The 15,656-nt window shown below is 35.1% G+C and overlaps 2 protein-coding genes across 2 annotated transcripts; both read left to right on the forward strand.

Moving 5' to 3' along the window:
• The first annotated feature begins 1,184 nt into the window (after positions 1-1,184).
• LOC143469856 (cation channel sperm-associated protein 4-like) lies at positions 1,185-9,582 on the forward strand. The gene is made up of 7 exons (XM_076967718.1): positions 1,185-1,403; positions 1,505-1,634; positions 1,716-1,933; positions 2,077-2,208; positions 7,718-7,870; positions 8,213-8,389; positions 8,519-9,582. Exons 1-7 carry the CDS (start codon positions 1,224-1,226, stop codon positions 8,999-9,001), a joined length of 1,473 nt encoding a protein of 490 aa, XP_076823833.1. The 5' UTR covers positions 1,185-1,223; the 3' UTR covers positions 9,002-9,582.
• Positions 9,583-11,828: 2,246 nt separating this feature from the next.
• LOC143469865 (regucalcin-like) lies at positions 11,829-15,060 on the forward strand. The gene is made up of 7 exons (XM_076967730.1): positions 11,829-11,847; positions 12,520-12,720; positions 12,797-12,979; positions 13,095-13,264; positions 13,472-13,652; positions 14,149-14,300; positions 14,671-15,060. Exons 2-7 carry the CDS (start codon positions 12,558-12,560, stop codon positions 14,719-14,721), a joined length of 900 nt encoding a protein of 299 aa, XP_076823845.1. The 5' UTR covers positions 11,829-11,847; positions 12,520-12,557; the 3' UTR covers positions 14,722-15,060.
• Positions 15,061-15,656: the final 596 nt, after the last annotated feature.

Raw genomic sequence — 15,656 nt, forward strand, 5'->3', positions numbered from 1 at the left:
AATGAAATGTTTTATGGATTGGCTTTGGAATCCGACAATTCCCATGAAAATTAGATTGTAATAAAATTAAATATTGATTTCCAAACGCTTTTAATTGACTTCCTGCTCGTTATACGACACCTTTAAAACACGATAATTTTATGCAAGACTCGATATTGGTTGAACAAAAGGGTAGCAATGTAGAAGACCGAAGAGGTGTTTGGCGGATCAATGTAAGTTGATCTATTTGTAAAACGTGGCATTTAAATTCTAAATTGTTTAGTTAATTTGACTCAATCCACGATACTTTCATACATTATGCAAACCTGGTCATAAACGTCACAATACAAACTTTTATTTTGTCTAACCGGGGTAGTTTAACGGTAATCAATGACCTTTGAGCTGGCTAACTGTCGGCGCAATGGTTTCAAGATTTTGCTCTATTCCAGATGAAATGTATATTTGACTACAACATTATAATTATTAGCAATATAGTTTTTTCTGCGTTGGGCAGTTCAAGGCCGTTTACAAACACTAGCATCCCAACCTCCTGCACATTTTAAGATATTGAAGAGTCACTCTAAGCGCCAGTTTGAATGAGGTTCGAATTATTGAGAAGAAAAGTAAAAGATTTTAGTATTTGTGCATAATAATTCGAATCTACTGACTTTATTATTTATTATATATTGAATTTCTAAGAAGTATTATTTATTTATTATGGAAAAATTTTCTCTATCAAATTATTATCAGACAAGTGAGACTGCGAATAATATGCGCAAACCTATCACTGTAGGTATAATGAAAGAAGTTTAACTGTTTTTGACTAGAACGATATTATGCCAAATATCCTGGCCATTGTAGTCCCCTGCCTTCAGATTCATTCTTACAGTCGAAAACTTATCTTTAGTTTTTTAACAAAATTGTCGATTTCTCAATGACATCATACAAAACAAAGGAGTCGGTCCAAAACTCCAAATCTGCTGGCTAGATTCGGATTCGTGAAAATGACAAAAGAGGTCAATATTCGTGCCTGCTGGTGTTTGAATTCGTGTGCAATTTACCGAATTCTTCCTGATAGTTGTATTTTGTGAGTAATAGTGTTACGGTTGCGAAACAAAGTTGAATGATTACGTCACAATCTCACTTATAGTCCAACTTTTACAGAATTCCTGATATTGATATTGGAACATTGCATTCTAGTTTTTAGTAGACAGAAACTGATTTTATAGAGACTGTCGAAAAATATGAAAAGAAAATGGCAAACGAAAGTTGGTGCTGTTATAAAAACCCAGCAAGTAACAAACTTGCTTCAAGCACCTCTTATAGATGATGAGAATGAAGATTATATAAACCAGCAGCAAGATGTTCTTCGACGATTTTGTTTTGATTCGCCGGAAGAGAAAAGAATACGCAGAAATCTAAGGGTGAGCTTTACTTTTAGGATATTATACTCCGATTAATGATGATTATTGACATACAGATTTTAGGATATGAGATAAATATGGAAATTTTTTTCTTTCTCCAGGAGGGACTTCACAACCAACTTGCGGAAGTGGAAATGGACATTAACGATATCGCCGATAAAGATGACGACGACATCACCAGCTCCGTTTCCGAAATGGTCGCATGTGTCCTGGATTCTGTCTATTTTAAAGGTTTTCTTGGTTTATCCTTCTGTTTCCTTACCACGCATCAAGCCATATACAACACATGTACGGTACCGTAATTTACGCCAGGCATGATTTTTGTCGTGATTGCAATCAACGCGGTGCATATCGCCCTTCAAACCGTGGAAAGCATCTCAGTGCCCTATTCATATGTTTTCTTCTTTGTGGACAACCTGATCATGGGAATATTCGTCTGTGAGATCATACTCAAGTGGTACAGCGGATTTTTCATATTCTGGAAAGACTACTGGAATATTCTAGATTTTGTGATTATTTTTGTTTTACACGTAAGTCCTTATATGCAAATTGTACGGTAAAAGTTACTGAAAACCTTTTTCATAGATTAAGAAGGGTGCAGCAAGACTTTTCTGAAAAATACGGTTAGCAATTAGTTACGGTAAAATTATATTTAACAAAATTTTCGTTTCAGTTAGGTGGGTGGCTTTCATTTTTCAGCAATACCCGGTTATTGAGGATATTGCGAGTAATTCGCGCATTTAGAAGTTTGAAAACGGTCACCTCTCTTACAGGACTTTCACTAGTTGTTGAAACTATCCTTCAGGTAATAGAAGTATGCTACATCTATTTCAAAAATACTGTACAATGGAAAATTGAGTGAAATTTACCATAGCCGAACTAACTGCTGGCTCACTTTACTTGCTATGGTAGTATCGAGTGGTTTAACGTATACGTTTTCATATCTCATTCAACTCCTCCACACATAACATTTGCTACCTTGATTTTTTTGCCAGCCTTATATTCCAAATATGCTATTCTTGTTAACAAGTGATTTATACGTGTTTTTTTAAACACACAAAATTGATATCTTTTACGAGCGAAGTGGGAGGGTATTGCACTCTTGTTTACAAGTCAAAAAGAAATGCATTTGACAAAAATTTTCTTTATGCTGATACGGTAACAAAAACTTTGAAGCAACTCAACATAATGCAGAATTATTGACACTACTTCTAGAAAATTGAACTTTTCGCTTTCAAAGAAATATTGCCGTATACAAAAGATTCTCCTGAACGTTTTCTTTAATTCGATACCGGTAGGCTACAATACTATCTCACCCTCCCCTGTGAGCAGTCTAATCATTGCTAATCTCATTCTGCCAACGTCCATACTGAAGGGCTTGCCAATAAAAATCACATATCACACACAAAACTTAAATGTGCTTGGATAATGCAGAATACAAGTTTACCTAAAGTTAAACAACTTTATATCTACAACCAAATTAAATAACAAAGAGTTTCTAAGGGAAGTTTATTGCTTTAAGCATTTATAGCGTTTTGAGCTATATAGGCTACTGATTGCTTTACAATTAAATAATCGAGTTTTACCTAAAATATGTGGCTACCGTAACTTGCAGATTCACCAAAATTACTCCTCGTCCAATTACCTAAACAATAACACGATGCACGAAAATACAACCAACTTTACCGGGCGTTGTTAATCAACAAAAATACTATACGCGAAACCCAAGTCCATCTCATCAACCAGCACGAAACAAACTCTAGCCTATAACTGAGCAACATATCACCAGCGGGAGGTTTTCGTTACCGGTTACTTGGTTACGTCTTCAGTTACTTATTTGCAGCTCAAGTGGGTCATCAGTTAAATCATTTTCTATGAGTTAATGAGTACACATGTTGTAGAAATCACAACTTTATATAAATTCAATATAGAATTAGTCTAATTTCAAATAAATTCTTATAAATTTAAAAAAACTAATAAAGCTTCAAACAAAACCATAAAATATATATAAAGTTTAGTAAATATGTGCAAATTCAAATAGTTTCCATTAAATTCATATGAGTTAAAGAGAATTATAAAAATGTCTTGTATTTTGAAAAAACTTTAGAATAATGATAAAAACTCAAACAAGTCTGAATGAAATTATACAAAACCAAAGAACGTTTGTAAAGTTAAAAAGCATTTTTAAAAACTGATATGAATTTGATTAATCGGCAAATATACTGTAATTGATAGTAAGCCATATCGGTTGTCTTCTGGTTAATTATTTTGCTAAAATTTTCAAAACATGCATATTGTTCATGCTCCCCACAGCAAACTGTCTTAGCTAAGACTTAATTCTGGCCGATTAATTGGTTTGATTAAATAATCCACTATTGCTAAAATTTTCATTACACAGAAGTTACAATATGATTTTAAATATATTAACATAATTCATCGGTGTCGTCCGATTTTTATAATCAATTAATCGGTTTTAATTATAAGTCATTGCTAAAATTGTTATAACACATAAAATCTCATTTTTATTGTAACAAACTGGATAAAATAAACCAGTTATAATTCCCCAACACCGATTAATCGTTTAACGGTAAAATATACACTAAAACTTAATTAAGTCAGTTATTTTTATCATATTCAGGATCCAGATGTCATGAAAACTTTAGAAATGTCATGACAATACTAGTTAATTGAAGAAAAGTATTTTATGACCAATTACTGAATAGTTACTATTTGCCGATTAGTTGAAAATATTTGAGATTTTATCAGTGTTTTTTAACTTTTATAAACGTTATTTGGTTTGAAACAAAATAAATCAAATTTGATTGACTTTAGATTAATTTTATCAAATTCTTTTAAAATTATTTGATATTTTTTATTTTTTTTAAATTAATACGAGTTTTTCAATAAATTGATTTGCAGTTATATGTATTATTTTACATACACTTGCATGTATATATTAATCTATTCGAATTCATTAACTTTTTATTTATAAGAACTTATTTTAATTTTGTATATATATGTTTATTCAAATTTAGATTAAATTAAAAGAATTTATTAAAATCATGACTTTCACAGTGAACAGGAAGTGATTTAACAAGTAAACCGTTTAAACTACGAATTAGCAACTGAAAAGTAGCTAAAAAACAATAACTGACTTCATGTTCTGATGAAGTACCCAAATAACTGGTAACCAACTTTACAGCAGCAGTGTACTCCAACCTCTCTTTCCAGGGGCATATTTAAGTGTTTTCAGGCTCTTTTGCAGTGGTTTTTGCGGGCCCATATGACGTCATTAGTCCTCTAGTTCTAAGTTCCCATTAAAATTGAAAACCAGTAGTTTTGTTTGACAAAGACCTCCAGATACTCACAGTATAGTATCTAAGTAAAAGTTACTGATACCATCTAACATCAGAAAATAGCAATAACATGCCGAGCCAGCATTTTTTAACTAAGCTTTCTTTTCGGATAAGAAAAATATTACTTTTGAGACAAATTTAACCAAAATATGTCATGAACAATACAAGTTATGCAATAACGAGCAGACAAGACTGGACTAATTACTGTTGCTGACAATTAACAGTGGAGGTCTTCATTACTTCATTAGATGCCGATATTACTAGTTAAAATTAGCAGTTTTTGGCTTTTCCTGATCAAAATCTGAAGGCCTACTGAGACTGTTTTTTTATGTTTTTATTATACGCTGCTCACTGGCTAAAAATATTTTGTTAGCTTGGCTGTTTTATCAAACAGTTCTTGTGATATGATATTCTAGTTCTCATGATATTCTCTTACAATAGTTTTCTTATCAGCGATACACACTCTTGTGACCTAGTCTTGAATCTGAAATTTTTTCTTATTTCTACAGTTAACCTCCAATACTGTTTTCAAATACTGCATAATAAAAATGCTAGCGTCTTGTAGCGTAGGTTACGTCTTATACGCTGAATTGCCATGCATAGTGACTAATGACTATTAAACAAGCGTATTGTGACGTAACCATGACGCGTGATTATGACTTCTGCAGCTGTTTCTAGGAATTAGACCCCACCAAAATACTTGTGCTGTTGAGCTACTGTATAACAAATAAGCGATCGTTTTACATTTAGGACTATATACGGAAAACTAAGCGGCTTAAGATCATATACTGTCAAACAAGTTAATGCAAAAGGTATTTGTCAGGTTTTCATTCCGTTGCCTTTAGCAGTAGGTTATTTGGCTGAATCTCCACTTACGAACCCGACCAAACTTATAAAAAGGGCTAATTTCTTTGTTTGTTATATCATGCAGTGTTATTTGTCATATATCCGTTGCATACAGAAATTACGAAAAATGGAATAATTAAAAAATCCACCATGGGCTCTTGACATTTTGCATGTGATTTAAGTATGCCTTAGGCTATTAATTCACAACTTCCCAATAAACTAGCCTAATTGATCAAGTTTTCAACGGGCGATTTGCTAGGATAATTCCTGCACTGAAAAACAGCTCGGGCCATGCTGGCCTTTGATTGGTCTAACAGACTTTTTAAACCATTCCATATAAGAGCGTCCAACAATTTCCATGGAAATTGCAAAATTTAACACTGTTCATGTCCTTACTTGAAACTGTAACACCTTTTTACGATTTTTTGCAATTTACAGTAGATGCAGATGAAGTAACAAGTTCTTGGTCTTTGCTTATGATCTCATAAAAACAACAAGTGTATGAGGCTATGAAACAAAGCTGGATGTTGTATCATTAAAAGTCGTTTACCGCAACACACTCGTAACTCACCAGAAATTTAGTGGAGTTGCTTCCTGTAAGCAAGGCTTTCTCCTCAGAATTGTCTTGCTCATTGAAGACTCGTGTCGTTGACTCATCATAGAAACTTTCCGATTTTGCTTTAGTAAACGAGCTCTATTCTCATACGCTCCTATTTCCTTCAAGTCCTCTTTTTTTTCCTGCAAGCGCTACATGAAGCTTCCCAGCAAGGCTAACCATTTTACTAACTAACTAACTAAAGCTAACTTTTCAGCAACACCACTTATTTGTTGTTTTTTTGTGCAGGCTATTGGCTATTAGTATTTAATTAACACAGACAGACACAGAAAAATATTTTTTTTTCCAATCTTCATTACTCTATAGGCCCATATAGGCTTATAGGCTTATAGGCTATAGCAGTTTTACCCAAACACAGCAAAAATCTTTATTCTGCCGAGAGACATTATAGTGCTCTTTAATAAATTGAGTAAGGTATTAAACTACATTGCTGTACTAAATTGCGATTTTAACCGTCTTTTATGGAACCCCTAAAAATGTTTATGAAACCCGCTTTAGGCTATAGGCACATATTGTAAGATCACAACATAATCTTTCAAAAACAAAACAAAGCAGCACCAGAGGCATTTTTTATGTTTTGACGACTAAAGCGGAAACTATATGAATATGAACCGTTACTTAACATGAAATCATTGATCGATGAAGAAGGATGATATTGACGTATATAAGTAGGTTTAAGAGCGATTTCTGATGCACTAAAATGCATTAAATTATATATAGGCTAGTAAAACAACGCGTCAAACGGCATAAGACAACATACGGCATTAGTGCATCTGCCATATTGAACGAGATTCGCATTATCCTTTAAACAATTTTTAAAATAGTCTATTTTTTCTATTTTTTATAAAAATAATCAACATACGTAAGCAATTCAATTATTGATTATATTAATAGCAGATGTGCAAACAACAATTAACGTGATTAAAACTTAATTATTACTTTTTTCAAATTAACTTTTGACATAAATTAATCCTATATGTTCAAGAAACGTAGCAATTGCTTAATTATGTGCTTATTATAATAAGCTAAAAACTTTTTTTGACCTGATCTGTATAGGCCTATAGACAGGGTTGCCATACCGTCCTTATTTCTAAGATTTGTCCTTATTTTAAAGGTCCGTGTCTTAGAAAATATTTTTGTCCTTTTTTCTAAGAAATGTCCTTATTTTCACTTGCTTCCTTATTTTCGTCTTATTTTTAGTGCAGAGGTTCGTATTTTTGGCATTTTGACACCTTTAGTATACCATTTTGTATCAAAGAGATACCAAAATTAAGAACATACAGATATTGTCTCGTTTTAATTTAAGAACATTGGTTGCTTTCTCCTGTTGTGCACTGTTTAAGGTGGTATTCGTCTTTCGTTTCCTAGCCGTGCTTATTTTTGAGTTGAGACTGATGGCAACCCTGCCTATAGACAATTAAGCAGTTGTTACCTGCTTAAAAGTAACCTGCAAAGATATATACATATACTACAAAATTTGAATTACATGCTTGCAGTCTATCCCGGATATGGCCAACATTATGGTGCTTCTGCTCATTTTTATGGTTGTGCTCAGCGTGGTTGGTGTGAAGCTATTCGGAAAATACTTACCCCAATATTTTGGTGATCCAATACAGTGCATGTTCTCAATATTTGTATGCTTTACCCAGGTGAGCTTTTAAAGCAATGCGTGTTTATTAATTATATGGTCGACAATACATATATACTTATAAACCATAAACGACATTAATTTAAGCTTAATTAAAAAGTATTAAACAAAAGTACCTTTTTCTTTCATTTCTTTGCCTATTTTTTTCTTGATTCTGTTCTATTTAGAAAAAAGGTAACATCATAAAAACATATGTTCATGTAATACACTTAGAACTTGACTTCAACCAAATTTTTCTTATTCTGTCAAAATGCCAGTAGGCAAAATCTACCTAAAACTTACGACCTGCTGTGTATCATATACATAAAAAGGACATAACTATGAATGTACATGTGTTACGCAGGACGGCTGGATGCAGATATTCAGAAACTTTGAACGCTATGCAGAAGATGATCTCTTTACTTATGTAAGCGCCTGCTTGTTTTTCATCCTCACAATTCTCATGGCGGCGTTTATAATTGCCAACTTGATAGTTGCTGTCGTGACCACTAACCTGGATAGGGCAATGAAAGAAATGAAAGTAAGTAAAACTTTGCTTTGGATGCTTTTTCAAGAAAAAAAAAACAAAAAATTAGTGAAATGGGCAAAGCTATGAAATTTTCCTTAACAGTAATACATAAGAAACTTAAATAAATATTCCTTTTTCCAGGAAGAACAAAAGACAAATCTTGAGATTCTTCCTGCTTCAAACACAAGCGATCAGACAGATGAGGTCAATAATGACGAGTCGAGCGCCAGCAAAGAAGATGGAGCCCGTGATGTGCTATTGATTCACATCGATGAAGTTCTAGAAAATGCTACTCTAGACTTGTCGGGTCCAGCTAACTCCCAGAACGTGATGAATTCTCAACGCCCGTTATATAAATGCGATTTGTCTCACCTCACTACGGAAAAACTTGAACATTACTTTCTTCTTCTCATTGCTCTCGATGAAAATCTCAAAGAGCACAAACGCTTAAGAGAAATCGTCAAGAATATTACGAAAACAATTCGCGGACTCAATGACGAAGCCGGCCGCGACGCGGAAGCTGCAAGGCTGCTGATCGGTGAAAAAAAGTCTTTCAGTTTGTTCGAAGAAATTTCACGCTCGAATGTAAACACAGACGCAGACCAAGTCCACTGGCAAGAATAATACAAATATAACGACTAGAATTAATGTTTTTGATTTGGTATAACAACCCAGTCTATCCACATAAAGTGGCCAGGAAATCAGTAACTTGTATATATCCAAAATCTACATATATATACTCAACATATAACCCAAACTACTTTTGCTCCAAATGCAACGTAACATAGTCGGTAGTTTGCACTTAATAGCCTGGGCAGGCAGTTTTTTCAAAGTTCCTGCCTGCATACACCGCAATCCACCTTTGCCGATTGCGCAAAGATCTTGCCCACGCCCGTTGTTGTTGTAATTGTCGTTGTTAAAAATACAACAAAATGAAACACTGGCCCTGGGGTGCAATTTGTGGGTTTGAAACAACGTCTGGTATGGTCTGCAAACGAAAGAAAGGGAACAAGCTTTTCCTGCGCTCTCGTCAAAACGCTAGATCAGTTTACTTCAACAGTGGTTGCGTGGAACCCTAGTGTTCCGCAAAACATGTTGTAGGGTTCCTAGATTTTTAGGGGAAATGGTTTCTTTTTTCAAGTATGTTTATGTGTCATTTTGAAATTTTTTCGATCACCATGTTGCATTGAGACTACAAGTAGGCCAGTTAACCCTATCCTAACCAGGCTCGCGAGTTTACTAAAAAACTAGGTGTGGCCGACCCCGCACACACATTTTCAATCGTTAATTACTAGAAAACTATACGTCGTAAACTGATCGGATTTTGACAGGTTAGTAGAAAAATCATCTGGCTTCCTGTATACATCATAATTGTAAAACTGAAGAAATAACATTTAGTGTAAATTAAGTATTTCTAAAAGTGACACATTTCTAGAAATTCTTCTTGATATGCCGCGTCCCCGCTGTGCGGAAAACCAGCTGATCGCGAGAAGAGAACGAAAGAGAATAGTTAGTCGAGTTATTGGTGCGTACATGAGTAATACGCTTCAATGCGGAGAGCAGAGCAAAGCAGAGGAAAATTATGAAAATATCGCAATATCTTAAAAATTACAAAATCCAACTTTACCAAACAAACATGGACAGATAGCTGAACATTTTTTAGGAAAAGTCACCAAATTTCAAGTTTCTACAGCTAACAATGCAACTGTATGCCACGTTTTGCTGTGACAGTGTGCGGGAGAAGCCAAGCCTAGTTAGAATAGGGTTAAACAGGAGGTTGAGTGCAGTTTATAGCCAAAAAAGAAATATTGGTAGTTGTTGCGTTACTTGTTGTTCATTGTTATGCAATTAACATTGACGTAATTGTTGCATCACACTTGTACGATGTTGCTGATGTTCAGTTCACCAGACTACAGACTAGAGCTGCTGTTCAGCCTATGTAAAACTAAAAAACCCAACAAGTGTTACGTCTTTGTTGTCCTCTTATTTGCAGAGATATCTTTTATTTAAAACAGTTTAGTTAAAAGTTTCGATAACACAGCTCATGTCTAGAGCTCCAATGTAGAATGACCATGGCTATTTGAAGGACACAGGTCGAAAAGACACCAGTGCTCAATCAAACATAGAAAGGCGTAATCGGCCGCAAGGGAAAACGCAACGAACCACAGAGCAAAAACACGTGTAGCACAAGTGTGAAAAAACTGTATTGTTTATGATTGAAAACGTTTTTATGCTTAATTCAAAAAGAAAATTCTCGCAAGCTTGCTTGCAGTCCGTCCGGCAAAATATAATTTTTCTGATGTTGTCTTTGTGTAGTTTGATTGTTCCGGTGTAAATACACTTACGAGTTTGCTTTATTTTATCGCCTGTGAAGTTGCTCTGTTATGATCACTCAAGCGTCACGCGTGCTTGCACAGACGATATGGCAAAGTTATAGTTACTTGCATGTTGCAGGCCTTTGGCGCCAGAATGACAAACATTGAAATTTAGATTTCAATCAGAACCAAAAGTATCATCCGCGCAAAATCTTCAATTAAACGTTTCGATGTATTTTTGTACACAATAATCGGGAGAACTTAATTTTGTTTGGTTGGTCACGGTCTACTGACCCTCAGCAAACACAGAAATATGCTATATCAGTCATTGCAGCCTTTGCCACATGGTGGTCGATTGCTTGCAACGTTGTGTGGTTAGCAAAGGCATATAGGCACATAGGCAAACACACAGTGTTTACTTTATTTCAGCTATGGGTAGATCAGCAGTTATTCAAAGAAATGTTACACTAAGTGCCACAAATCATGACTGCAGCAAAATTAGACCATTTAGTTTAATCACAAGGTAAGAAGGTAACTCATTTATCGAAGTGACTATTTCACCGTAAGTAGGTCACGCAGCCTGTTGTTGAAGACAGGCGGTTAGATTAAGAGAAAGGTTATGCGAAAAGTTTTATTTAAGGTTTCATTGCAGTTAGATTTAGTTGAGAAGGTAGATTTAGGTTACTACTTCATAACATTTAAGTTAGGTTAAAAAGAAGCTGTGAAAACTAGGTTCGAAAGACACGACCTTTTCCGAATAAATTGTGGAATTTATATTATAGGTCTGTAGGTGAGTCATGAAGTTTACGCGGTCTCAGAGCTATCGGAAATGTTTAAATCTCTTTGGTCGTGGTCGGTATGTGCGCACTGCATGTAAAAATTATATAGATAGAATGACTATTTTACCGTAAGTAGATCACACCGCCTGTTATTAAAGAAAGGCGGTTAGGTTAGCAGAAAAGTCATGTAAAAAGTTAATTTTAGCTATTTTAGGTTTTATTGGAATTAAATTCAGATTACAAGGTAGATTTAGGTTAGGTTTATTTTACTATGTTATAACATTTAGGTTAGGCTAACAAGAAACTGTGAAAATTAGCTTTGAACGCACGATTTTTTCCTGTGGAATAGTGGCAGCCAAAACTACACCGTATATAGGTATTATCTTGCATTGAACATGGGCTCATTCTTTAATTCAAAATTCGCTATCGTTTATTCATTTAGCACAAGAATTTGAGAGCCCTAAGGCCACACGTTTCGGAGAAGGAACGATTTTGCTAACTACTTTGATAAACTAACTAAACTTACGCTTCCTGTGCTTCACATCCAGCGTGCACGCTTAGGTGTAGCGAAATGTGGAACACTTTGTAACTTGAAAATTAACACGGAGCGTAGTAACAGTCGGTAGCTTCTGTAATTGTAGCACATCAACATCACATCGATTGGTTGTGCGAATAGACATAGTGCAATCCGGAAATAATGCGAATTCAACATGTAATTTCAACTTTGGTTTGGCGACCGTACTAATTAGTAACCTTTCCGCTTTTTAGCACCACAGTTATCAACATCTAAACCCCTTTAAGCGACTGGAGCTTTGCCGTTTTTCCCACGTTTGTTGATTATTTGTAAGTATACTACTGACCATAGTAAACCGCTAAGCACAATACTTTTCGTTACCCGCGGTCAACCGGAAAAGAAATGACACCATGATACAACTTTGACTCCTTGAATAGCCACAGTTGCGAGCAGTTAATGGAATGTTACCTTCGGTGATTTTACAGTATCCAACAAATACTACTATATCTTCTTACTTCTGTATTTTGATTACAGGAAGAACTCATAAGCTGTAGGCAACATAATCCACCATCATGTCTCCAAAGGTACAATTAGTTCATAAAACAGAATGTGGAATCGGAGAAGGCCCTCACTGGGACGATTTGACCAACACACTTTTGTATGTTGACATTCCTGCGTCTTTGGTATACCGTTGGGATCCAGTCACAAGTCAACTGAAATCGTGTGTCGTAAAAGGTCTTTTTACCAATATTTTCGGGTCTGTTTGCGTAGATTGCGAAAGAATGGCGATCGATTAACTGTAGTTTTGTAGATCGTAGTGTCGGGGCAGTGGTGCCACGAAAGAAGGGTGGCCTTGTCGTAGCGGCGGGTCACAGATTTGCCTTTCTTGACGAGACCACGGGGGAAATGGAAACTATCCAAGAATGCAATAAAGAGTTTCCACACAGTCGTTTTAACGACGGCAAATGCGATCCTGCTGGAAGGTTTTGGGCCGGTAAGCTGTAGCTCCAACTGTAGCTTTCCTAAGTGATTTGACATTGACTTCGGCATTACTTCAACTATGGATATTGTTGACAATTTATGTATTATTGTCATATTTTACTTCATAGGAACGATGGGTTTGGAACAGAAACCAGCCCATCCCAGACCAAAAGAAGGTTCCCTCTACTGCCTGGATAATGATCATTCCGTAAAGAAGACGGTTTCTCCAGTTGACATTTCCAATGGGCTTTCATGGAGCCATGATAAGCGGACTATGTATTACTGTGATACCTTAAGAGTAAGAAAGGGGTTTTCTTTTCGCCTGTCAATCCCGTCCTCATGCTCTTTCCAGCAGAGCTCTGATCATTTTTATTGACAATGAAGTTGAAAGCTCATTATTAATATTATTATTAATCAAACGGTTACTGCATTCTCCTCTCCATGAATTAATTTCAATTTAAGTTGTTATAATACTTATAATCGTTTATTAACTCTTTCTTTTTAGTTCACTATCGATGCATACGACTACGATATAACCACGGGCAATATTAGCAACATGCGGGAAGTGTGCCATTTCGATCGGAATACTGATGGTTTTCCTGATGGTCATGCGATTGATGTCGATGGAAATTTATGGGTGGCCATGTTTTCAACTAGTTTAATACTAAAATTGGATCCTAGAACGGGTATTTTTTAAATCACTATAAAACGTAAAAACTGCTCCTGGTATAACTTAAAATCTTATTTAATATAGAGAATTCACCAAAAAAAATCTTCCCGTGAAGAAATTTTTGTATCCTAAGCCTTTCGTTTTTTTTTAATTTGTTTAATTAATTAATTAATTAATTTTTTTAATTTGTTTTATAGTACAAAACGTTCAAATTTTAAGTTCAAATGTTTAGATTTAGATTAAAACCTGGCTAAGTTAGATAGACAAAATAATGACGCTTTTAGAGAGATAAAGCAAGTAGTACAAATGAAGTAGGCCAAAAAGTAACCTGGAATAAATGACCAATAAACATTTGTTCAAATCAGAAATTTTGGAGGTCAAAAATGTCGCTGTATATATTTATTAGATACATGAAATTTTTCTGAAAATTTATATTGACGCTAATTACCTATATAGGCCTATCCTATACAGAGGCTTGCTTTTAGCAAGAATTTCAGCAATAGTGGTTTTAGGTCAAAAACTGGAAACAATCAAAGTGAGTGACACGGCACTGAAAACAACATCGGTTTGCTTCGGTGGTCCTAACCTCGATGAACTTTACGTGACTTCAGCTCGTAACAGTCCCCTGATGGATGGTGAAGACTTGTCGGGAGCTCTGTTTAAGGTGAGCGTTTGGATATTTTCCACGAGTTTAGGAAGCTCGTAAACCAAGCGAGCGTATTTCTTGAGAAAAGCAAACAACGCGTATAGTTTTCATTAAAAGTTCAATAAAAATTGTGTATGGTGAAAAGGGCTATACTGTCATCTTCCCAGGCAGGTTTCAATAAAGGACGCGCTATTATGACTTCAATATTTCTAGTAGTAATGCATGCGGAGTTTTCATGTGTCCTATATTGTCCAAATATTCGGTCGGGGGTGTAGGCCACACTTTTACAATTATATCAAGAAGGATTAAATGTCATCTATTGGCATCTAGTTCCATGTTTTATCAGAATTTACGATGATAGTTAATGGGTCATTTTTCATTTGCGCAGATAACCGAGTTGGGCACCAAAGGATACCCAGCAAATGTCTACGAAGGATGAAGTGCAATAAATTTAGACTGTTCTCAATTTTTATGCAAATAGCTCATTTTTAATTAAGTACTGCACTTGAGGAAAACTGCATGGTTAAGTTGTTGAAGTGTGCTGGAAGCAGCGAGATTAAGGACATCTCTAAATTAGCCTATGTAAAGCAGTTCCTGCAATGTCAAGTGAATTTGGGTAAATTAATCTTGTGAAAATGACGATCGTTTTTTTTTTTAAACTATAGAATCGATGTTGTATGTGCCATAATGAAAATAATCGTATGCGTAGGCTACTTATAATGATTTGGCTACTCTGCCAATAATAGTCATTGGTGTTATTAAAATAAATACTATAATTTTTTCAATCTAACAAGCTCCTAATTGATGTCAAAAGTGGGTAAACACTGGAAAACTAAGGTTGCAACCAGTTCAGCTCGGAATTAGATCGCACCCTTACGTATGGGCTAATTGTAATCCAAATCGTGAAGGCTATAACCTAGCATAAACAGTCGCACTGTAAGATAGATTATAACTTAAAAAGCAGTTTTCTACAGCAGGAACAGATAAGCCTGGACAACTTCACCACAAAAGTGCTGAGCAGCGGAAAGATGAAACTCTAAAATTACTAAATTTTTGAAACAAAAAACATGAATTACTCTTGGGCTTAGAAAAGAACCTGTCAAAAATTTATCATTGGAGATCTATAAAAATATTAAAGTTTTACGCCAAAGCTTCAAAACCTTGTTTGGCCGATAATAAGCCGATATGAAGAGTAGCCTATTATTTTTGGCATGGGAATTACAGCATACCTTAGCAGATACTAGTGTGTTAAAAGGTTGCTAGATGGTAGACCTAACTAAAAATGTTTTGATAATAATTGGTGATATTTTACATCTTGTTTCACACTTTTCGCCTTGACTTATCGAGAGAAAGTAGCCTATAGGCTACATCGGT

This window comes from Clavelina lepadiformis, chromosome 1 (genome assembly GCF_947623445.1).
Source record: "Clavelina lepadiformis chromosome 1, kaClaLepa1.1, whole genome shotgun sequence".
Classification (NCBI taxonomy): domain Eukaryota; kingdom Metazoa; phylum Chordata; class Ascidiacea; order Aplousobranchia; family Clavelinidae; genus Clavelina; species Clavelina lepadiformis.

Excerpts from the sequence above, each read along its gene's own strand:
- LOC143469856 (XM_076967718.1), top strand. The coding sequence starts at position 1,224 with ATGAAAAGAAAATGGCAAACGAAAGTTGGTGCTGTTATAAAAACCCAG. Across the intron at positions 1,635-1,715 it reads GGATTCTGTCTATTTTAAAG|GCATGATTTTTGTCGTGATT; the intron begins GTTTTCTTGGTT and ends AATTTACGCCAG. Across the intron at positions 1,934-2,076 it reads TGATTATTTTTGTTTTACAC|TTAGGTGGGTGGCTTTCATT; the intron begins GTAAGTCCTTAT and ends TTTTCGTTTCAG.
- LOC143469865 (XM_076967730.1), top strand. The coding sequence starts at position 12,558 with ATGTCTCCAAAGGTACAATTAGTTCATAAAACAGAATGTGGAATCGGA. Across the intron at positions 12,721-12,796 it reads GAAATCGTGTGTCGTAAAAG|ATCGTAGTGTCGGGGCAGTG; the intron begins GTCTTTTTACCA and ends GTAGTTTTGTAG. Across the intron at positions 13,265-13,471 it reads ATTACTGTGATACCTTAAGA|TTCACTATCGATGCATACGA; the intron begins GTAAGAAAGGGG and ends CTTTCTTTTTAG.